Raw genomic sequence first — 24,767 nt, 5'->3', positions numbered from 1 at the left:
TTTTAAGTTTACATATTGCAATACAAATAATTTTATATATCTAATATAAAAATAAATTGTTATATTTAATTTTTAAATGCGTACAATTAAATAAAATTAATGTTTTATATATACATTTGAACTATAATCAAAGTTTCATCTGTATAATTGCATCAAATCAAAACTCGTGTATCAAATTACACGTCAAATCAAAGTTTATGTATAATTTTAATATTTATTTCTTAAAAAGTAAAAATGTAATGATGTAACACTTTAAGATTGTATCACATCATATCAAGTTTATGAACCAAAATAGATATTGTCTAGTTTAGGTGGCAAAATGGACAAAAAAAGAGTATCAAATTGAGCTTAGTTGCCAAATTTAGGGCAAAAATTATATTAACGCTAATTTTTACTTAGTGTGGGATAATTTTTTAAATATGAATCGATTAAAATAAGCTATTTTTTTGTACATTTGGAATTTAATTTTCTAACTTTTATGTCAAAGATTTTAGTTCCTCTTATTGTTAGATTAAAAAATACAAGTTAAAATTGTGACACAATTAAAAATTTTCTGATTTTTAGTTTAAATTGAAAGGTAAGGATTAGAACAAGATCCTAATCATTATAAATTATTACGTAACTATTAAGTGAGTATTTATTTTATTTTATTTTAAGATGTTGCATTAACAAATTTAATGAAATAATTTAATGGTATTAACAACCAGACTTAAATTATGAAATTTAACAAATAAAAATACTAAATATTTGAAAATAAAAATAGAAGAATTAAATTCTAAATATATAAAGAGTACACGGAATTGAGGCAATTTACCATTAAAAGCCTAAATTTTTTTAAAATTTACCGAAATGGGCACGATATTTTATTATTTACCGGAATGGACCCTTTTCCCTAAATCGCGTCTACGTTAGCGCGATGTCAGGGGACGTGCCAGGAAATCACGGCTACGTAAGCGCGCTTTACTGACATGGTAACAAATCGCGTCCTCTGAAGCGCGATTTGTGTCCACGTCAGCAAAGCGCGCTGACGTGGACGCGATTTCCCCGCGCGTAAACAGTGCAACGGTCCAAAAAAAATAAATAAATACCCCCACCCCTTTTTTTTTCACAAACTAATCCTCTCTCAAATTTCCTCTCAATTTCTTCTAAATTTCCTCTCAATTTGCTCTCAAATTCCTTCAAAATTTCTCTCAAATCCATATTTATTTTTCAATTTGCTCTCAAGTTCCTCTTAAATTTCTCTTAAATCCTTATTTTTAAATAATTTAAAAAAAATTATTTAAAAAAAATTTAAACCGTAAAAATTTGTACGATTTTAGCAATGGTCGGTGAATTGACTCGTCTTGATAAGCATCACATATCGGTGGAACAAATGAAAATGGTAAGCGTTAAATTTAAATTTTAAACTATTTGCTAAGAAACGTCAACTCGAAACTATTTTTCCAGAACCTACTGTAGCAAAAGCGTGTACACGTGGGCGCGACTTCAAAAATCCTTCTGATAAATCATCCTGCTTTGATTTTATCTTAAAAACCCATAAACACGAAACATAATCTAATTTTGAATAAATTTTAATTAATTTAATTACGAAACCCTAAACCTTAATCCCTTATTTGTTTACTTTTTTCTCCAAAAACCCTAAAAACCCTAAGGTAGGAAACACAGTGAAATCGCGTCCCTGTGGCGCTACGTGCAGAAATCGCGTCACGTCGCTTTTTGTCGGCGTGGACACAAATCGCGCTTTAGAGGACGTGATTTGTTGCCATGTCAGCAAAGCGCGCTGACGTGGACGCGATTTCCTGGCATGTCCCCTGACATTGCGCTGACTTGGACGCGATTTAGGGGAAAAGGGCCCATTCTAGTAAATAATAAAATACCGGGCCCATTTCGGTAAATTTAAAAAAAATTGGCTTTTTTTGGTATTTTGCCCCACGGAATTGGACTATATTTTAACCACACTAATTTCATTATATTCATTTTTAAAAATAGAATTAAAACTTTTTTATCCAATCCAATATTTAAGGCTTAATTACAAAATGATTACCTAACTATGTTATTCGCTCTATTTTAGTTATCTAAGTGTTAATTTTTGATGTAGTCACTTAATTTTTCAAATTAAATGCTAATCTGAGCTAATGTGGGTTTATTTTATTGATATAATAACAAAATTAGCCTTTTAATATTTACACATTATAACAATTTGATCCTAAATATAAAATTTTTTAAAAATCAGCTCTGAAATTTTACAAAATTTGTTATTTTTATTTGAATTCTAAAAAAAATTATCCTTCAACATTTATAAAATTTGTTAAATTAGTTCAATTATAAAATTTTAAAATTTAAAATTAGGGCAAGGCTGTTGAACAAAATGTACTCTATCATTTAAATTATGCTTTGGAATGTGATAACCCTGTTTACTTGATAATTGAAAATGCAATTAATTGCTTCTGTAGATATTTGAGAGCAAAGGAGAACTGAGAATCTTCTATAATGCAAAATAAACAAGTGACAATGCCTCAAGAATTCTATCTTGCAACAAATGATAGGATACTTTCAGCAGCGGCCGTTGTTGATTTATTTGACAAGGTTCTATCAAATTTACCTAGTCATTATCCTACTACTAATCTGACTATGAAAGCAAAGTAGCAGTACTCTCTACCTGTTTGTTGTCTTTTATAGCTTTCTATTGTAAGAATTCAATCTCCATGTTGATCACAGGGCAGTGGAAAAGGTAGAATACAATCAAAAAGTAAAATTATAGTTTTAGTGCATTGTGATATTTCTAGTCGATATTTTACACTTATCTAAGAGAAAGAAATGATGTACAAGAGATACAGGAGGAGAGTGAAGATGCTAGAATGGTGTGTTATATTTTGTGTCCTATACTTGTTTTGACATTTATATTTATGGTCAGCATGTGATGAGAATTGCAAATATAATTACGATGTATTATTTTTTTAGAATTTTAAAATTAAAATATTTTGTAAATATTGAGGATTAAATTTATTAAATTTTTATAACTTGAATTAAAATGACAAATTTTGTAAACATTGGAAACTAATTTTATTAAATTTTTATATTTAGAATCAAATTGATAAAATGTATAAACATTAAAAAGCTAGAGGAACTAAAATATTTAATTTTAAAAAATTACTGACTAAATAAAAAAATAATTGAGTAACTAAGATAGAAAAAAATACATAGTTAGATAACCATTTTAGAGTTTATCCTCTTTTTAAATATTTGAGCAGGTGGTTTTGCAGCCCATGGATATAGTCCATAAAAAGAAAGAAGAAGTCATCCCATTCAGCCCATCGAATGCTTATTGATATTTGAGCCGGTGGTTTTACGGCCCATGGTCATTGTCACGACCAAGAAAGCCCACAACTTCTTCCTTCGACGTCACCTCACCACCGGCCACCCAAACCTTGAACCTCTCCTACTCACATCCAACAGAAAGATCCGATCGAAGAAGCCGCTCTAGAGGCAGCTACTCTGCCTTATTTCTTTGCCTCTTCAAAGAGCGGTTCACTTGTCATATCTCCGGTTCAATCAACCCCGAGCTTCAGAGAAGCCGCTCTCGGCCTGTATTAGGGCATCCGACCAACCGCAGGAGAGGGAGAGTCATGGTGGATCCGGCGAATACTCCGCTTGGAAAGATGCTGTTGGAGGAGATCACTCCGGTGGTTATGGTGCTTTGCACTCCACTCGTGGAAGAATCTTGCCTTAAGAACGGCCTCTCCTTTGTCCAAATGCTCTCCCCTTTCTGCGACTTCACCAACATCGATGGTGAGTAATCCGAAACTTTCTCTATTTTTATGTCCACAGTTGTACGTGTTTGTGTATGTGTACGTTGACTTTGAGGTGACGTACTTTTCTTTTTTACTTATCTGAATTATGGTGACAGTGCCTGTACGGACGGCGAGTGATCAACCCTACAGGTTGCACAAGTTCAAAATTAGGTTGTTTTACGCCTCGGATATTCGGCAACCCAATCTCGAGGTAATTTCTCTTGAGATTCCTGGTTTTGTAGCTTAATAATATATACGTAGGTGAAGATCACTGAATTCAAATTTCTATGATTTTGATTTACGTGATAACGAGAATTTGGTAATAGGAATGTAATCGCCAGCACCGGTAAGCTATTAGTCGAGTTAGAAGACTGAGCTATTTTAGTTGGAATATATCTGACATTGATTTTTGAGCTTTTATAGAGTATATTAGTGTAAGAATCTGGAAACTTTAACTGATTGGATCGAGGGAGATTTATTATACCCTGATAAGTCTAAAAGTTGTATGTTTTACACTTAATAGTGGGTCTGCAATTTCAATCATGTGAGAATTTTTAGCTTCATTTTCTGGAGGTTTGCTTCTGAAATAGATGTCAATTGACTAGGTAGCAAAGGAGAGACTAAAGCAAGTTATTACTAAGGCGGGAGAGGATGATTTCCCTGAAATATATTCAGATCTACCTCAAGTGAATGATCTTCTCTCAAGTAAGTTACTTTCAAGTTTGAAATCTTTTAATGGGTATCATTTTGCATGGTTTGTTGTTGTCATTTTTATTAGCATTTTGTTTCCTGTGGCTAGTTTTTCATTTTTAATATTCTATTGAGATTGTCTGATTTTGTAGCATGACCTTATTTTTTGTAGTTATTAATAAAACTTAACTAGTTGCTTTGATTTATATATGGTGAATGTTTTATGCAGGGCATGAGTCTGAAATTTTACCGACATGGTTTCAGTTTTTCAATAAAGAGCTTGTACGTACCTTGTCTTTTTCTGATCATGAAGCTTTTGATCATCCTGTGGCATGTAAGCTTTGGAAGTTTATTCAATACCATCCTTTTCCCCCTGTTGCATTTAAGCTCTGCTAATCATGTCCTTTCCACTTTATGGATTTCTTTAAACTATTCATTCTAGACACGATATTATATTCTCTTGTTGATTGTTTCTTCTCCAAAAATGATATGTAGGCCTTTTGGTTGTTTCTTCAAGGGATGAGGAATCCATAAATAGATTTATAGACCTCTTTAACACCAACAAATTGCCCTCCTTTCTCAGTGATGGTGCAATGGACCCAAAGGTTTTGAAGCATTACTTACTTGTGCACGATAATCAAGATGGTGCTTCAGAGAAGTATGCCACACCTTCATATCTGTCTATGGTTGAAATTATTAAGTTCGATAAGCATGATAAAATGCTGTTAATTCTGCTCTCTAATTTCATAAGGACATGCATGCCTATATAGGTTTAACTTTTTATTTTTCTGTGGAGCAATGTGCATATATAGTATACATTTCTTTCTTTTTTTTTATTAATCGTTATATATTTATTTTATTTTTCTTACTCTTGTTATTACGACATTTTAAGAGCTGCTGATTAGGCTGGCAAGAATATTTCAGCTGCAGCTAATTGAATATATTAGATTACCAACCATATGCATGCATGGAGACATGAAACCAAGTGGAAAATGCAAGAACCTCAGTTTGAATAGCTAAAACCTGGAAAGAGATTCCTGCCATGTATGAAGAAACCTAGTTTATAAAAGAATCCTACATGACACAGAATAAAATGGTTTGATTGAAAACATCCTCAAAGAAGCTGTAGGAAATGGAAGCTCATCATGTGTGATATGGATTAGGGAAGAGAACAGCAGCAAATAAGAGAATTAGGGCTAAACAAACGAATTGGAAAGGTGGAACTCTAGAAAACTTAGGGTTATAGAAAACCTCTAGTTTTTCTATTAAGTCAAATAAAATAATCAGAACAATAATAATGGCTGTAAAGACTACAACTTGTTTATAGACTATCTTTTCTTGCAAGTAAAGTTACTAGGCTTTCTTGCAAATAAAATGTTATTCCTAGCCCTAGCTTTAGACCCTAAAGATAACTAAGCTGTCTATAATATATCTAATGCTTTAAAATAAATATTATAAGATAAAACTAAAATAATAAAATATTATAATATAAATAAAAGCTCTTGTGTCATTCTCCCCGGCTTGGAAAACTTGACTTTGGTGAGAAAACTTTCACCTCTTCAGCATAATTTTCTCAATTAGCTCTTTTCAGTCTCTTCTTCATGTAATTGTCTTGGATCGTATCAACAGTTTGAAAAGCTTCTCCACGTGTAAAAGTTAAAGCATGATTCTGGTTTTTATGTTTTCCTTCTCCTAACTTTGTATGCCTATGCAACTTTATTCCATAGATTTCCTGGTCAAGGTGATCAGCAGCTTTAACCATTATAGAATAGTAAACCTTTTGATCTCTTACAAATTTTTGAAGTGCAACAATGCTAATTTCGGGTCTCCTTTCTCTTGGCATCTGACAAGACTATAAACATCTTCTGTGCTCAAACCTTGATCACCAGCCTTTTGAATTTCAATGGAAACAACCTTGACCAACTCAAGGTGAAAGTGGTTGCCTTGTCCTTCATCAGAAGGTTTTGACAACAGATGCTCAATGTAACTAGCCATAGCTTCCTAAGGTGACTCACCAAACTTTGATGCTATGCTGACATTCTTTCTAAACTCAAGCATTTCCTTTATCTGGTTCAAATTAGTTAAATTTTCATCATTCAAAAGCTCAGGGCTGCATGTCTCCTCATCCTTAAGCAATTCTAGAGCATTGGATATGGGAAATCTTGTTGTACATATGGATACCATGATACTAAGAAAGCCCTTTTCTTGTTGTGAAACAAATTCACCTTGCATGATGGATTTTAATTTCTTAGCCATATCCACATCATCGAATTCAGTATCCTTAGCTCTACATTTTAATCTTCTCAACTTTGTAGAGAATTCTCCCACACCTTTATCTGGAAAGCATGGAAACAAGAAGTGCAGTAGAAAAACCTTAGAAAATATAAATGGAAAATATCACCACATTGCAAATCTGCAGTCACATTAGTTCCCCCTTCCACAAGACTTTTTCCTTTAGAATCCAAGCAGAAATATTAGTTGCTCTTTTTCTTTTATTGCAAGGAAATGGAGACTTAGACATATTGTGCAAGAATTGTTGAAAAAGTACAAACAATTTACCATAGGTACTGCCAATCATGATTTCTTGGGATTCTTTTGTAAACGAGGCAACGTGAGATAGGATGGATGATTTATTAGATAATGCACTAAGAGCACTTAATATGAATGCAATGACGAGAGAAAAAAGAAGCATGTGTAATCTGATGTTTCAAGGTGTTATTGCCCTGTTGTTTTCTGACAACATTTGAATTAGACCTTCATTGTCTAGATGCCTTGCTTTCAACATAGTCACACTTGATCTCTTAGACCTTCCGTGTCTATATGAGTTGCTTTTAACATTAGTTACACTTGATTTCTCCAAATATGATCCACTGCTTTCAGTAGGATCATTAGGTTCGCTCAATATTTTTACATTCGAAAATCCTTTAGACACATCAAAATAATTTCCATTGGAATGTTGATTCTGTATCATTAAGTATCACGTATCAAAGGTATCAGAGCCTCGCGGTCTCCATGGTTGGGGAAGGGGTAACCATGCAAATGCAGAAGGAAATGAGCCATACGCAGCAAGAAGTCAGTTTGCTTCAGGTGGAACTTGCATAGTTGGACACTAGGTTGGATGGTCATTTCAGGGAACTCAAGGATGAAGTCAAGGGAGAGATCAAAATTGAGTTGCAAGCTCTTTTTGAACAGTATCTGGGTCAACCATAGCTAGTGATGGGCAATGGCTCCTTCCAGGACAAAGGGAAGGGAGTGCTTGGAGGGGCTTCTAGTTTTCGACCAAAAAATCTTTTATTGACCTCCGGCCAAACTAGATCGGTTAATCGACCGATTAATTGAATTAGACCAATTCGGTTGATTAATTTGATTTCAATCGAAGTTTGAAGACCCTTAGCCACAAGGCGACAACCTGAGGAACTTTTGGATTGTCAGGAGCATTTGGAAAATATTGAGCCTAAAGGAGAGTAGCCTCCAGCTCCCGTTCTTTCTTTGCATGCATTACATGGCTCCCAAGGAAACAACACAATGAGGGTTGTTGCTACTATTGGTAATGCTACTGTCATCATTCTAATTGATTCAGGAAGTATCCACAATTTTTTGGATACCAAATTGTTAAGGAAACTTGGTCTTCCAGTCGAGCATACAACCAGGTTGAAGGTTATTGTTGCTAATGGTGGTATTTTACACACCCTAGGACACTGTAGGGCAGTAACTGGACATCTAGAGGCAGTCATTTTAGCACCAACTTCAAGCTCTTACCTCTAAAAGGGTGTGATCTCTTTCTAGGGGTCCAATGGCTCGTCTCTAGGAGATATTGTTTGGAGCTTCTCCACTCTCACCATGCAGTTTACTCACCAAGGCCAACATTGTACACTGCAAGGCAGGGATTTAAATTGCGGTCGCGGCCGTGTTTTCGGCCGCATTGCGTTTATCGCGGTTGCGGACATAACGGATGCTATTGCGGTCATTGCGGGTATCGCGATCGTGAACTTTAAAAAAAACTCACACAACTTATTGTAAAATATAATAGCGGTTTTCGCGGTAGCGGTTCCGGACAGTGCCGCTACCGCTATGTAACGGCCGCTATTTCGGTAGAGGACCGTTATTTAAATCCCTGCTGCAAGGTATATCACCAGGATCTATCCAAATTATGTTTGGATCTCAATCGAGCAAGTTATTCTCCTTCATTAGCCATGGTCCCTATACCTTGCTCTTAACTACTGGTGCTCAAGCTTCCTTGTTTACTGTTACCAATACCTTGGATATAGTCTTACACATTGTTGGTTGGCTTTGATGATGTTTTTCAAGTCCTTCAAGGGCTGTGCCCTCCTAGGATGCAGAACCACTACATTCCTCTTAAGGATGAAACTATTGTGGTCAAGGTTAGGCCCTACTGGTACTGCATACTCTAAATGAATGAAATGGAAAGAATGATTCAAGAGACGCTTCAGGCTAGAATAATTAGAAACAACTGTAGTTCCTTTGCCTCACCAATTGTCATAGTGAAAAAGAAGGGTGGGAGCTGGCATTTATGTGTAGACTACATGCAATTAAATCAACTTATAATCAAGGATAAGGGATAAGTTTCTTATCCTTGTGATTGAAGAGCTACTCGATGAGCTTGGTCAAGCAACCTTCTTCTCCAAGCTGGACTTGAGATCTGGCTATCATCATATCAAAATGGAGCAGGACATACACAAAATTGCATTTAGGACACATAAGGGCCATTACGAGTTTTCAGTCATGCCTTTTGGCCTCATCAATGCACCCTCCAGTTTTCAGTCTTTGATGAATGCAGTCTTCAAAACACTTATCAGAAAATCAGTACTTGTTTTGTTTGATGACATCCTAGTGTATTCAGTGGACTGATATGCTTATTTGGTCCATTTAAGGGAGGTCCTTCAGTTACTTCGAGAGCATCGGTTATTTGCCAAAAAGAGCAAATGTACTTTTTGGTGCCACTGAGATAGAATACCTGGGTCACATCATTTCCAAAGGCTCAGTCTCTATGGATGCTACTAAGGTCGATAGTGTGTTGAACTGGCCAACACCAACTTCAATGAATGAATTGAGAGGTTTTTTTGGGTTTGTTTGGCTATACAGTTCATTTGACACTATAGGGCAATGGCTAAGCCATTGACTACACTATTGAAGAAGGAAGTCAAATGGGAATGGACCAACACAACCAATGATGCTTTCTTACAACTCAAGAAAGCCATGTGCACAACACTTTGTTCTTACACTGCCTAGTTTCAATTCAGAATTCAACCTAGACACTGATGCCAGTGGTCATGGCATTAGAGCTGGGCTGCGACAACATGGGAAGCCAATTGCCTTCTTTAGCAAGGCTTTAAGAGTAAAGCACCAGGCACTCTCCATTTATGACAAGGAGATGCTTGCTGTCCTTTTGGCAGTAAAGAAATGACACTCCTATTTGGTTGGTAAAAGATTCCAAATTAGAACTGACCATCAAAGCCCGAGGTTCCTATCTGACAAGCAGACCATTACTTGTTATTAGCAGAAATGGGTTTCAAAAATGCTCGGGTATGATTATGTTGTGGCTTATAGAAAAGGCACTCATAACCTGGTTGCAGATGCCTTTTCCAGGAGGCCACAAGAGGAAGAGGGTTAGTTCCTTCAATGTCTTGGCATCCCTATTTGCATCCTAAATACTTTTGGGTTGATAGGGGTTTAAGAAGAAAAAGGAAGACTGTTGTGGGAGACAGTGACACTCTAAGAAGAGACTTGTTTCAGTATTTTCGTGGGAGAGCTATTGCTGGCCACTCATGGGTAGAGACCATTAGATGCAGAATGGTTGGACTTTTTTATTAGAAGGGACTTTCCAAGGATGTTGGACAGTGGGTGCGTGAATGTGTGATATGTCAACAGTGCAAGGCTGATAATTCCCTAATCCAGGCCTTTTACAGGCTTTACCAGTCCTTGCTCGAGCTTGGTCATCAGTCAACATGGACTTTATAGAAGGATTGCCAGCTTCAAGGGGCAAGAACACCATTCTTGTGGTTGTGGACCGTTTGACCAAGTATGCACATTTTCCTGCCTTAACTCACCCCTTCACTGCATTGGTTGTTGCTCAGGAGTACCTTAACCAGGTCTATAGGCTTCATGGCTTTCTTGATTCGATAGTGTTTGATAGAAATCAAATTTTTACAAGCAAATTTTGGCAGGAGTTGTTTAAAAGGTTAGGCACTAACTTGCACATGTCAACTGCCTACCATCCAAAGACTGATGGGCAGACAGAGGTTCTAAACAGGTGCCTCGAGGGATACCTCCAGTGCATGATCGACGAGAGGCCAAGTGACTGGTTGTTATGGCTACCATTGGCAAAGTGGTGGTACAACACCCATCACACTGCCATCCAATGCAGCCCTTATGAGGCACTATATGGTTAGGAACCTCCTCACCAGTTGCCTTACTTAGCCGGATCTTCACCTGTGGAAACTGTGGATAGAAGTTTAAAACATTGAGAGGAAGCCAGACAATTGCTTAAGTTCCACCTTAAAAGAGCACAAGGTAGAATGAAACAGATAGTCGATCGAAAAGGAGTGACCGAGAATTTCAAGAAGGGGACTTGGTGTATCTGAAATTGCAATCCTATCGACAACACTACTCCATGAGACGAGTCATGAACCAGAAGCTCTCACCATTGTATTTTGGTCCCTACATAGTGGAAGCACGAAATGGGGAAGTGGCCTATCGGTTAAAGCTGCCAACTGACTTCAGAATCCACTCGACCTTCCATGTATCTCAGTTAAAAAAACATGTGGGGAAGGCTTCGAGCCAAATTAGTCTGCCACCAGTTGACACTAATGGAGCTCTGTCCAAAGAGCCATTGAAAGAACTACAACAGAGGATGGTTCGTAGAGGAGACCGTGCAATCATTGAGGTTTTAGATGAGTGAGCTAATACCTTCCCTGAGGACTCAACTTGGCAGGTGCTCCACGACTTACAACAAAAATGGCCCCATTTCAATACTTGAGGACAAGGATCTTTCAAGGAAGGCAGTTTTATGGCATGAAAATGCTTTTGTTATTTTTTGTTTTCTTTTGCCTTTCATGACCATTGGTGCTGCGCACCGTTTTGGTTAGTAGGACTTTAAGTGAAACGGTGCAGTTTGCTTGTGTTATAGAGTAGCTAGAAACGCTGCGTTTTGGGCAGCATAGTTAGTTAATTGAAACGGTGATGTTTGAGGGAAGGTTACAGCTGTCAATAACAGCTAGTGGCAACCAACCCCTTGGCCATTATGCACTCCTATTTCTAGTGGGAAGGGTGTAAAGGGACAGTTATGGAATGATTGTGATTTTTTCTCTCTTTCTCCTTTCAACTCTTTGCTTCTTTCTTCTCTTGTCTCTGTCAAATTTCTCATTCACTAAGTATCACGTATCAGAAAACAACAGTAAATAAGAGAATTAGAGCTGAGCAAATGAATTGGAAAGAAGATGGAACTCTAGAAAACTTAGGGTTATAGAAAACCTCTAGTTTTTCTATTAATTCAAAGAAAATAATCAAATTAATAATAAGGGCTGTAAAGCCCATATAGACCATTTCTTCTTGCAAGTAAAGTTACTAGGCTTTCTTGTAAATAAAGTTTTATTTCTAGCCCTAGCTTTAAGCCCTAAAGATAACTAATAACCCTAGCCGTCTACAATATATTAATGCTTTAAAATAAATATTATAAGATGAAACTAAAACAATAAAATATTATAATATAAATTAAAGCTCCTACGTCAATGTGAAAATGGGAGCAACTTGAGCTTTTTTTGAGGATAGGAAGTGCAGTTTCAGACTGATTTTCTTTCATCTTATGCCAATCAGGAATTTGTAATTAGTTCTACTTGCTTGTGGTGATGGTTTTGATAATATGATTACTAAAAAGGAAGTTGAAGACCTGATATAGATTGCATAATAACATCATGCGTATTTCAGTTAATTAACATGGATGCCTTGTGAGGAAAGAACAAATGATGATGAGATCTGCACGCAGTCAGATGAAACTTGAAAGTTCTTTAATTCGTCTTCTTTTCTCTTTTTTGTTTGCAGGGCTACTAAAATTTTGACTGAGATGAGAAGTACATTTGGCCCAAATGACTGTCAATTACTTTGCATTAATTCTTCTCAAGATGGGCAGACTCGCCATAAAGATACCCCTTGGTCTACTTTTGTAAATTACTTGACTTTGAAGGATTATTATCTTTCAGTTACATACTTGTTCATAGGGAAATGTTTGGGAATCTTATGTTGGTTCAAGGTACCAACAAAAGCATTTGATAATGTCAGTCTAATGCTTTAGTTTATGTACTTTTGTGTCAGAGATCTGATGCTTAAGCTACTGAACATCTTGGCCGCTTCCTCAAACTAGATGACCTTAATGAAGTAAGATTTTCAGCAACTTTATATGATATCCTTGGATAACTCTGTTTGTACTTCTACTTATGGTTGCATAATCTGGGAACAGATTAAGAATCTCATGCAAGAATTATCATCTAAACACATCATTCCTTACATGGAACAAAAGATACGTTTGTTGAACCAACAGGTATTTTAATTCCCAAAATGTCTTCTTATCTGTTGCTTATTGTTTTATGGTTTAATGTTTGTTTCTTATTGTCTTTTTTGTGTTCTTATTCCTCTTGTCATGTTTCATATTAAAATTAGGTTTCTTCTACAAGGAAAGGTTTTAGGAACCAATTTAAAAACTTATGGTGGAGGAAGGGGAAGGAAGATGCATTGGACACCACAAATGGTCCTGTGTGAGTGTGCTGCTCATTCATTGAAATTCAAGTTTGTTTCTTGTTTCTTGAGTTACTGTAATTTAGTTTTATTTTTTCTGTTCATAGGTATACCTTTAGCTCAATTGAATCTCAGATTAGAGTTTTGGGTGACTATGCATTCATGTTACGAGACTATGAGCTTGCCGTCTCCAGCTATCGCCTAATTTCCACTGATTACAAGCTTGATAAAGCCTGGAAGCGCTATGCTGGTGTGCAGGTTGCTTCAAATGTTATTGATTTGTTTATATTGTAAATATACCATTTTCTTTTGCTCTTTATGTTCATGCTCCGCTTTAAGTTGATTTTTGTGTTTCATGCAAATGATTTTTATCTTCCTAATAGAAAGTTTGGATTCCTTTTCATTCTCATCGGCATAGGTGTCGCAAAAACTTTCTACCAGTATGTTTGGGTTTACTTCTTGGGTTATTGTGTGTCTATTTTCAAACTTAATATGTTTTGTTCATTTCTTCAGGAGATGATCGGGCTTACATACTTCATGCTTGATCAATCACGAAAAGAAGCAGAGTACTGCATGGAAAATGCATTTAATACCTATTTAGTATGTATAGTTCTTGGCTCCTTTCCTGTTTCCTTGTAACTTTTAGGCTTTATTATGAATATGGTTTGTTGGAATTCTTTTAGCGACCTTAATTTTCTTCATCACTATCCATATTATGGAACCCATTTTTAATCTGAAGTGATTTGATTATTGATGTCATGAAGATGACTTATGGTATTGGGGATGTTTTGGGGATTTTTCTTTTGCTACAATGAACTAAGTCTTATACTGGTTTGTGTAAGTAATTAGTAATAGTGTGGTGACCACTGGGAGTTGTTGATATCAAACAAACTTTTATGTAGAGCAAATTCCAATGAGTGTTAACATCCCCGGTTGTGATTTTGCATTTTCTTTTTCAAATCATGCAGAAGCTTGGGTCTGCTGTTCAACAAAATGCTACAAGATGTGGTCTTTGGTGGATAGAGATGCTGAAGACAAGAAATCAGATTAAAGAAGCTGCCACTGTTTATTTCCGCATTTGTGGTGAGGTAATGTTCCATTTCCTGGGAATTGCTTTGGGTGAGTGCATATTATCTGTAACTCACAACTTTTAATTTTATTTTTATTTTCATCCCGTAGGATCTTTTACATTCAGCTGTGATGCTCGAGCAAGCTTCTTTTTGCTACTTGTTGTCAAAACCACCAATGCTGCATAAATATGGGTTTCATCTTGTTCTCTCTGGTGATCATTATAAAAAATGTGATCAGGTATCCAAATCCGGAAGTATTGGGATAATATATCAACTTCTCCATCTTCTAATATTTTACAATGATATCTTTTTCAGATTAAACATGCGATACGCACATATAGGAATGCTGTTTCTGTTTACAGAGGAACCACATGGAACCTTATTAAAGATCGTGTTCATTTCCACATTGGACAGTAAGCTACATAGACAGTGCATCTGGGTCCTATATAAATTTAATGGTTTCGTATTTTTATTGTGGAATGTTGCTAATAAAACTTGCTTGATATAGGTGGTATGCTTCTCTTGGCATGTATGATGTTGCAGTCACTCATATGCTGGAGATCTTGGCCAGCAGTCATCAATCAAAGACATCACAGGAGCTATTTCTGAGAGATTTTCTTCATATTGTTCAGGTGATCAGTAATGCTAGCTTGATTTCCTTTGTGTTTGGTAGACTGGGGAAAGCAAAAATAAAATAGGTGTTTCTTGGGTTGTAGAGAATCTATCCTTTATTTTAAAAAGTGGGATTGTTTAATTAGTTTTGTCACATGTAAGTTTAACTGGGTTTATCTAATTGCATTTTTCTCGGATGATATAGAAAACTGGAAAAACGTTTGAGGTGTTGAAACTTCAGTTACCTGTTATCAACATTTCCTCACTTAAGGTCATTTTTGAAGATCATCGAACTTATGCATCTCCAGCGGCTGTAAGTTGAATTATTATTTGTTGTTACCCGGAAATTTGTATTTTTTTTTTTGTTCAATTTTCTTGAAGATGCCTCCTTCTAGATCTCAATTTCCCCACTTTGTTTCTGTGTCACTGTTAATTGATGGATTGTGCATGCATGCAAAAGCACTCATATAATTTTTAAATGTAGTGATCTTGCTGATGTTGGAATATGGATCATGCTGGTGATGGATTGCTGAAGCATTGCTTGTTGGAGGCACATGATTTTTAGTTTAGTTTTTGTTCATGATTGTGATTTTTGTGCATGGAATTACTGAATTCTATTTATAAACATAACTACATTTATTTTCCTGTGATCTGCTTGTATGCTTAATGAATATGTTTCAGAAAATGGTTTAGATGATTTCTGCATGATGCCATTGTTGTTTCTTTATTTCTTTCTTAGGCAAGCATCAAAGAAGGTGTATGGCGTTCACTGGAGGAGGATATGATCCCATCATTGTCTGCCAAGTCCAACTGGCTGGATGTGCAATCAAAGCTTATTCCGAGAAAATATAAAGAATCAAATATTTGTGTGGCAGGAGGTATGAAGGTGCTACCACATTACATAATGCCAATAATTGTTTTCTGGGTCAAAAAGATTTTCTGTCCAGCTTAGAGTTTTGTCAAGACAGACTTAAGAAGGTTTTTTAGCTGGTGACTGGTTCACATTCAGCTAATTTTTACTTTTGAGCAACAAAGCATTACATAGATTTTAGTCAGTGAGACCAGCTTTCTCTTTTATTGTTTCCGAACTACCTGAATGGACCAAAGCTTGAACCAAAATAAAGCCTAGTACCAAGTGCTGCAATAATTTGTCCCGAAGTTCCATATTGCCTATTGCCTTGAGAAATTTTATTCTACAACTATGTCATGTCTGTCTACTGGCGATTAACAAAATATCATCACGCTCTTTGCTGCTATTGTCGACAGAGTTTTAGCCTACTTGTTTCCCTAATTTCATGTTCTTTTTGCTATGACAGACATCTAGATGGAGTTCCTTTGGGGGATCTAATTCTTTTATTTTTTATTTTATTCCCAATTGGATACTTTCTAGAACATGAGGCAACCACCCCAAATCCATCCCTAATACTTCAATGCCTAGAATTAAACTCAAAACCTGAAGTTCTTTCTAGCAATACAAGTTTGCCCATGGAAGACTCTGATTTGCTGACTGTATTTCAATCATTAAAATGTATGTTAGTCTTAATGTGTATAGCTAAAACTTTTCCTTTTCACTTTAAGTGACTTTTTTGAAAATACATGTCAAAAGTTTCCTGTAATATTAAAGGTGAATGAAGCTTGAGTGTATTTTCTTTTTATCAATTTCAACTGGAAGAACACAATTTTGCTGAACTTTCGAAGAGCTTCTTGGGACAACTGGGATCACAAATTGGCAGTCTAAAGCTCTTAGACTTGTTAGGCATAAATGAGAGAGATTCTTAAAATGAAAGGAGACAAAAATGCATGCTTTGCATTATTCTTGGAGGGACATGATGGGTGAAGTTTGTTAACACGGGGAATTATTTTGCTCTTGGTTGCACTAATTTTTTGTTCTTTCAGTTCTATTAGTTCATAGAAATAATTATGCCACAGGATTAACTGGATGCAGCCTAGGTAGCGTAGTTTATTGTGATTGGGAAGGGAGAATGACTACCAATTTTAAATTTCTTGCTGTCACACAAACATATAGGATGACTTTTTTTTGGGGGTTACTTTATAAAGTTTACAATGTTATCCTGCTCAGTTTACTATAGAATATTCACCTGCCAAAGCCTACATATTCAGTTACTCATGAAAACGATATGTTTTTATGAGATTGGTGGCTGGCCTCCTTTTGATCTTTGGAGTATGAAATGACATCTTGATTTTAAAAGTAGAATGCTTGAAAATAATTAATTTGTTCTAGGCAAATCAGCTTGTAGATATTTTTCTGGCAATGATGCAATTGGTAGTGACTGAGCATTTTTGAGGATTCATTGTTCAATTAGATGTCCTGCTAGCCCAACTAGAAAGCTTTCACATTCCTGAGAAGGAATTGAGATTCAACTTCAACTGAATTGAATCTCAAACTTTAACCATTAGAAATGTAAAATAATCAGTTAATGATATGATAAGGAGGTGTACTTTATTGTTATATTGATTTTTTTATTATTTTCTTCATCTGCTTGCAGAAGCAATAATAGTGGATATTGAATTTAAAAACCCTCTGCAAATCCCTATTTCCATCTTAAATGTTTCATTGATATGCGAGCTTTCTGCAAATCCTGAAGAATTGAACTCTGGCAAGTTGTCAAAATCTATTACATTTTACTTTGGCTATTGTTCCTTTCTTCAGTTTATTTATAATTTGACTAAAATTCACTTATTAACATTTTAATTATAATGCAGAGGCAAATAGTTCAAACGTCGAGCCCCAGAATGATGAATACAAAACATCAACTTCCACTGGGTATGTGTGGCTGCTATCTACATATATGTACAATGCATATATATATATTTGTTTGTATGTATTGATGTGTGTTTATGTATTTACAATAATTCTTTCTTTTGGGAGGTTCCTATATCATTGTCGTACTGTGTACAACTTCTAATGGTGTTTGTATAACGACTGCAGGGATATTAATTCATCTTTGGTTTTATTGGAGGTTGACTTTTCACTGGAAGGGGGTGAAACAATCTTGGTACGTATTTTACAGGAATACTTTAATAAATTATTTATATATAAGCGTTGGTGTGAATTGTTATCTGCTACTAAATTGTAATTGTGAAGATTTCTAAAAGCTCAATTTGGTTTTATGGTTTTTTTAGACTTATCGGCTCTTATGTATGCAAGTGAAATCATGTGGAAAAATAGTTATTCTCACGATTGATGTTCTTATTGACGGAGTATAAATAACTAAAGTATTTCTTTTCATTATATGCAATAATTTTCTGAACTTTTATTTGCTATATCTTTTTTTTCAGGTGCAACTAACCGTTACACCAAGAGTAGAAGGCGTTCTGACAATTGTTGGTGTTAAATGGAAATTGTCAAGTTCAGTAGTAGGCTTGCATAATTTTGAGTCTAACTCTGTGAACAAAAGAATTGCCAAGGGAAGAAGGAAACCCAAGCATTCGCCCAGCGCTGACTTGAAGTTTATAGTGATTAAGGTGCATGTGTCCCCTATGAACCTGCTTTTTGCAGTCTTCATCAATATCTTTCTGTTGTGCAACTGCATCTTACTTGTGCTGTTTACAATGAATGTCTAGAGTCTACCCAGGCTTCAGGGTTTTATTCCTTCTTTACCAGAAAAAACATATGCGGGAGACTTGCGGCATCTTGTGTTGGAGTTAAATAACCAATCAAAGTTTCCTGTCAAGGTCTGGTTTTCTTTACCCATTTTAGTGTTGTAATCTTTATTCTTTACCGTATTGCTGCTGACTGAGTTAGTATCAACCAATTTCATTCCATTTTTTAAAATTCAATATGCATCTTGATCTTGTATTTGGTTTAGGTTTTCCTAGATTAATTAAAGATAGCATAGACATCATGTTGATAAAGGTAGGTATGACCATGGTCAATGGCTGAACCACGGACTGATATTATGTGATTATCTACTATATTCATTTATAGAACCGTCAAAATATTTTAAGACTAGCTATCAAATGCTTTTTCTGGTAATAATTTGTCATTCTTACTTTCTAAAGATTGGTATATCCATGTAATTTATGTTGCTTAAACTTTACAAATAATTTTATGCATGGATAAAAATTTGTTTGTCATTGTCTTTACCAGGTTTCGTTAAAAAACATGTCTTAGGCTTTGTTTAGCAAGGCTTTTCAAAAGCAGTTTTGGGAAAAAGCTTTTTTGAGCCATAAGTAAATGCTAAACAAATAGCTTTTGAATCCAAATACAAAAGCTATAATTTCTAGCTTTTGCGTTTGAAAAAAGTACTTTTAGAGTCGTATGATGTTTTAAACCTCATTTATAATCTAATATATTTTATGTAATATATTTTATATTGGGTATGCAATTATTTCCCTTAGATAAAAAAAAAAGGTATACAATTATTTCCTATTGAAATTTATTTCAAATATATAACTTATACATTTGAATTTTTAATGATTATATTTTAATATTTGAAAATATAATTTATATATTCAAATCAAAATTTACAAAAATTAATATTAATTGCTTAAAATATTTAAAATTATATTTCATATATCACCATATTAATAATGAGTTATTATAAATTATTTTATTATATTTTTATTGAAATATCATAATATTAATGAATTTAAATATTATTTTAGTGCATATTTTTTTATTTTAAGACATCAAGTCTAAAATAGACATTTTATTTCTCAAAAACGCTTTTTGACAGCAATACTGAACGCTTAAATCAAACTTTTCGAAAGCAATGTTAACTATCTCTTAGATAGGCTTGGGACTTTAATTGGTACAGCCTCAAGTGAAGCCCAAGCTTGGCATGGATCAGTTGCTATTGGTGTACCCTTATATATATGCTTTCATGATTGTGCTGTGTGTCTTTTATATAATTGATTAATAAATATTTATTCGTTCTATAATGCGGGTTATGACGATATTTTGATAGAATCTAAAGATGAAGATCAGCAACCCGAGATTTCTAAATGCTGGGAATCAGAGTTATTTAAATGTAGAATTTTCTGCTTGCTTAGAAAAGAAGTTGAATGTTGAGCAAAGCGGTGGGCATGCTAATGCTAAGAAAATGTTGCAGAATGTGTTCCATTTTCCTGAGGTCTGTTTGGAATGTTTCCCTGTGCATATATCATCAAGTTGTTAGCACCTCATCCTTTTTCATTCATAAAATCTATATTGTCTATGCTTCAGGACATATCAGTGCAGGAGGAAACATCATTATCTTGGCCTCTTTGGTTTCATGCTGCTGTTCCTGGCAATATTTCTTTGTACATTACTGTATATTATGAAATGGAAAATGTATCAAGCATTATGAAATTCCGCACTCTACGTATGCATTATAATTTGAATTTTGCCCTTACATTTGCTATATATGTAGTAACTTAAACTATAAATTGTTTCTAAATGAGATCTAGCTTTGTCTGTGAATTTTATTTGTTAAGTAAGAAATGGATAAAGGTACAATCAAAATTTAATGTATTTATGTTAGAACACAATATGGTTTATACATAAAAGCTAAGATGAAAATGAAATTGATTGGGGGAGCAATATTTTGCTGTAAATTAATAGAAAATATCCTTTAAAGTTTAGTTAAAATGCTGATACTGAGCTCAAATCTCCCACTTCTTGTTATCAAAATAAGTTCTAAGTACTTTAACTAGGGTTGAAAGTAGGATGTTAAAATGCCAATATATGTCCTCTGATGGTAGTCAGGAAAAATCTCCTTAGAAAACTATTTATATTTACCAATTATGTTTGAAGCAATTCTTCCATTCTTGTGTTTTCTAAGTATCTGTTTACTTGCATCACATTTGGTTCTTTTTCCTTTTTCTTTTCTATTTTAACTTTTTTATTAAAGAAACCTTTATTATTTCGAATGGTCTTATGGCAATACTTTGTTGATCGTATGTGTTTTTGCCTCTATGCATGAATTGCTACCTCGCCAATTTTAATATATTCTGTTCATCTTTGTTAGGTTTTACCATCGTTGGATGTATCATTTGAACTTAGTCCTTGTCCATCAAGATTGGAAGAGTTCCTCTTGCGTATGGATGTTGTCAACAAGACCAGTTCTGAATGTTTCCAGATTCATCAATTGTCTTCTGTTGGGCAGCAGTGGGATGTCTCATTGCTCCAACCTGTTGATAGCATTTTACCGTCTCAATCCTTATTTGCTGGTCAAGTATTGTCATGCTTCTTCATGCTTAAGGTTGGTACAACCATAGAAGAACTTGCACCTTGGATTATTCATCTGGTAAAATATTTTGTGTAATTTTCTACTGGAAGCAAAACTATTGTGTCTTCTGTTAATTACGATAAAAGTTATACTGTTAGTGGGATAATTCCTTGTGCTAGATACTATTGGGCAACTTCTATCTTTTTATATTGGGCTTCGGCCAGGGGTTTGGAGAGCGTTTGATCAAACACCTTCCTATTGGTTCTGTGGGACAAAATAGTAGTTTAAATCGTGATGTACTTCTGAATCTAAGACGGCAAGAGCCATTGGTAAAAACCTTACAGACAGTAAAAACATCTGGCAAGTGTTAGATTGGGGTCTTGGTTGTGATCCAGATTGGAGTAGCATGATCTCTAACCTCGTACATTATGCATAAGTTGCAATTCTGCATAATTTATTAATCTTATCATCTTTTATTGCTAGGTAGCATGCTATATTGGCTGCATATTAGCTTGTTGGATTTGTTTGTTGTGAATTATTGTATTGCCAAATAATATTTATTTATTTATTTTTCAGCTTAACTGGTTGACTTTAAATTGTAATCTACTTTAATTTCATTTCAGTATCACAGGAAGTCATCAACTTCTGAAGACAGTAATCCTCTTTTCCTCCAGAGTGATGTAAGACTCGGACCTCCGGGAAACAGTGAAGCCCTCTTCGATGTATGTTCTTCACCTTTGGCTGATTTCCACGATTATGAGAGATTGTACCAGGGAATGTCATGTCAGGTTGTTAACTTTCATATTCTTATCGTGCCATTTCTGTAAGAACTAACTAGAATTGTCTATCCCATACATAAACATTACTGTTACAGTCAAAATCTGACACAGGTTATCTGATATTTATATCACCATTTCATTCTTGACTCAAAATCATATATAGTTGATGATGATAATGTTGCTCCATTTTCAGACTAGATAGATGTTCTTTGATTTCACTAGTCTTCTGATGCATTAAGTTTTTATGTTTTCATGGACCAGGGGAATGTTGATTTCGTTTTCATCACTCAACTGTGGAGGGGTAATATTGATTCTGGTGCTCCTCATAGACCACTTCTTTTTTCCCATCATGTTTGTCATTCCAGGTGAGACTCGGGCAACCTTTTAATGATGAATTTGTTAGATACCAATTTCTCTGATGGGTTTGTATCATATAATTTTGTTAGTCTTTCTAGCTTCAGTCCAATATCTTGGTCCGTGGATGGGCCTCGGACCATACAACATAACTTCTCAGCTTCTCCATGTGGAGTAAATTTGAAGATGACTATAAACAATTCATCCGATGCTGCTTCATCTGTCCATGTCAAGACCTTTGATCCCCCCAGTAGTAACAGCCAATCAATCGATGCTACTGCATCTCAGTCAGGTCTCCCTCTGGAAAATCAAGCAGGGTGGTTCAGCATTCCAGCAGTGAATGACACGAAAGTCATCACAACCGATGCTCTTGCAAAACGTATTACGAAGTCGGTTTCCTTGGAAAGTGCCCCCCAGTTCATTTGGACAGGTTCAAGCTCTACTAAACTCAAACTTCAACCTAGGGCAACAGCTGAAGTTCCTCTTCAGATCTGTGTTTTCGCTCCTGGAATATACGATTTATCAAACTATGCTTTGAATTGGAATCTAGCACCCATTGAAGAAAGTCAAGGAGAAGCAAACAAGTCTTCGGGAGAGTGCCAAGGATATCCCTATTATCTTACGGTGCTGCAATCTACTTAAAATACGAGGTTCATCAGGTTTACTAATTCTCTGTACCCTTAACAATGGGATCTTACTTGTAGTTTTGTAACATGTAAATTATGGTCCCTAAAATGTATAATTATTGGTATAAAATAGGAATTGAGAAAGCCTCTGGAGGTAATAGAAGAAACATTCTATTTTTGAGTTTTCATACAATAATAAGGGAACACAACAGATTTTTATGTTACATAATGTAAATGGACTCAGAATATTTGATTGGAGAAAATCGGTTACACTTGATACAATTGTTTAACTTTGTAGTTCGGATTCTTGATTTATTTATACTCATAAAAAATGTTATTCTTTTCAAATTAAACAAATAAAGGGTAAAAGATTGGCAAATATACTCAGCTCTTCTGAGGTTTGAATAAAATTAAATAAATCCTCAAGTTTGTAGAAAATCAAACTAATCTCCACTGATTTATTTACCAAGAAAATCAAATAAATCCTCTTAGATATGTTTGAAGAAAATCAAATTCTCCCCTTCTATCCGTTTGTTTTATTCACATTCGAAAATTTAATTACTTTAGTGCTATAAAAGTAAATGAATATTTAAATTATATATAATTTTAAGCAGACTTCATAATTCGAGTGATACACATCACCTAACATGGTTTTGGACATTTCAAATGGATTTGACATATTCAAATTCAATAATTTAAATATATTTAAATTTAATAATATATAAAATTAATAGTGAAATGAGCCATCGAGTTGAGTTAGGTCACATCTCGACTTGATTAGACTAATGGAAAGCTTCAACTTCAAGTAAAATAAAGTATTTTAAAATTATACATATATATATATATATTTATGTATTAACTTTGAGATGAGTTAACTATTTTATTTAAAATTAATTATTAATTATTATTTAGAAGGATTCAATGAAAAAGTTGATCAAAATATAAAAGTCAAGAAATCAAGTAAAAATAAATTCATATCAAAATTAATATATACTATTGAATCAAAATAAACTGTTAAAAAATTTATTAAAGAAAAAAAATGAAAGAGAGGACAAAAAGAAACGTAAATATCATTTATGATGAATCTGTTCAACATATGTTTGTATTAGAATATAAGGTAATTTATAATTTAATTTAAATAATTTGATAACTAATTATATCTTTATTAATTTCAATTGAAAATCATTGCATAACAATATTAAAGATAGAAATAAATAAATAAAATAATAATGAATTAATAAATAAAGTTCATTTAATAATTAAAATTTAAGAGATTAGTGTATTTTTCATCAAATTTCAAGGAAGTTATTATATATTTTCAAAGCCTAAGAGAAAAAATGGATACTGTTATCAAGGGATTTGAATATATTTCGTAGAATTGTAGATATCTTTTTCGTTGAAGACGGTGATCAACTCATTCGGAATCACAAGTTAAAAAGAAAAGTAATCAAATTAAAAATATGTTGTTTGTCTCTAGAAATCGTATCTATCATATGAAATGCAAAAGAGATTCATTTCATAACAAGGGGTCAAAGACCAACAACATTACATGTGGGTAAACAAAACAAAAAGGCAGAACGGGCCATTCAAAAACAAAAATAGGCCGAAGACCATAGTCGGATCCATCGACCCAAAGAACCAAAACACCGACTCCTAGCTGAAGGATCTACGAGTAGTAACCACCCGCTTCTTGCCAAATGCACTATTGATCCTAGCTTAAAGTCTTCTAACGCTTCAATAGTGCTTGGAGATGGGGAAAAAAGGATGCATCTCCAATGGCAACAACCAAATAAAGGAGCTGACCATTTCGCAACAACAAGAATGAAATAACATTTTGAACCAATGTTATCACTGTTGGGATGTTCTTGGTCGCAACAACAAAGAATGAAATAGCATTTTCATGAAATGGCAAAGGAGGATAGTA

General features: G+C 34.6%; 1 protein-coding gene across 1 annotated transcript; it reads left to right on the top strand.

Moving 5' to 3' along the window:
- The first annotated feature begins 3,387 nt into the window (after window positions 1–3,387).
- On the top strand, window positions 3,388–23,125 carry LOC105766573 (uncharacterized). The gene is given in 28 exon segments (XM_052629485.1): window positions 3,388–3,789; window positions 3,908–4,002; window positions 4,397–4,496; window positions 4,711–4,815; window positions 4,977–5,139; window positions 12,540–12,660; window positions 12,810–12,872; window positions 12,955–13,035; window positions 13,155–13,249; window positions 13,337–13,487; window positions 13,743–13,829; window positions 14,198–14,317; window positions 14,409–14,537; window positions 14,615–14,712; window positions 14,808–14,931; window positions 15,117–15,224; window positions 15,651–15,789; window positions 17,419–17,529; window positions 17,636–17,696; window positions 17,862–17,928; window positions 18,212–18,397; window positions 18,497–18,607; window positions 19,843–20,007; window positions 20,100–20,261; window positions 20,884–21,117; window positions 21,708–21,872; window positions 22,125–22,228; window positions 22,310–23,125. Coding segments are annotated over 28 exon segments (3,858 nt in total). The 5' UTR covers window positions 3,388–3,626; the 3' UTR covers window positions 22,860–23,125.
- Window positions 23,126–24,767: the final 1,642 nt, after the last annotated feature.

The sequence above is a fragment of the Gossypium raimondii genome, chromosome 4 (genome assembly GCF_025698545.1).
Source record: "Gossypium raimondii isolate GPD5lz chromosome 4, ASM2569854v1, whole genome shotgun sequence".
NCBI lineage: Eukaryota > Viridiplantae > Streptophyta > Magnoliopsida > Malvales > Malvaceae > Gossypium > Gossypium raimondii.
This window is presented reverse-complemented; position numbering and strand designations above follow the sequence as displayed.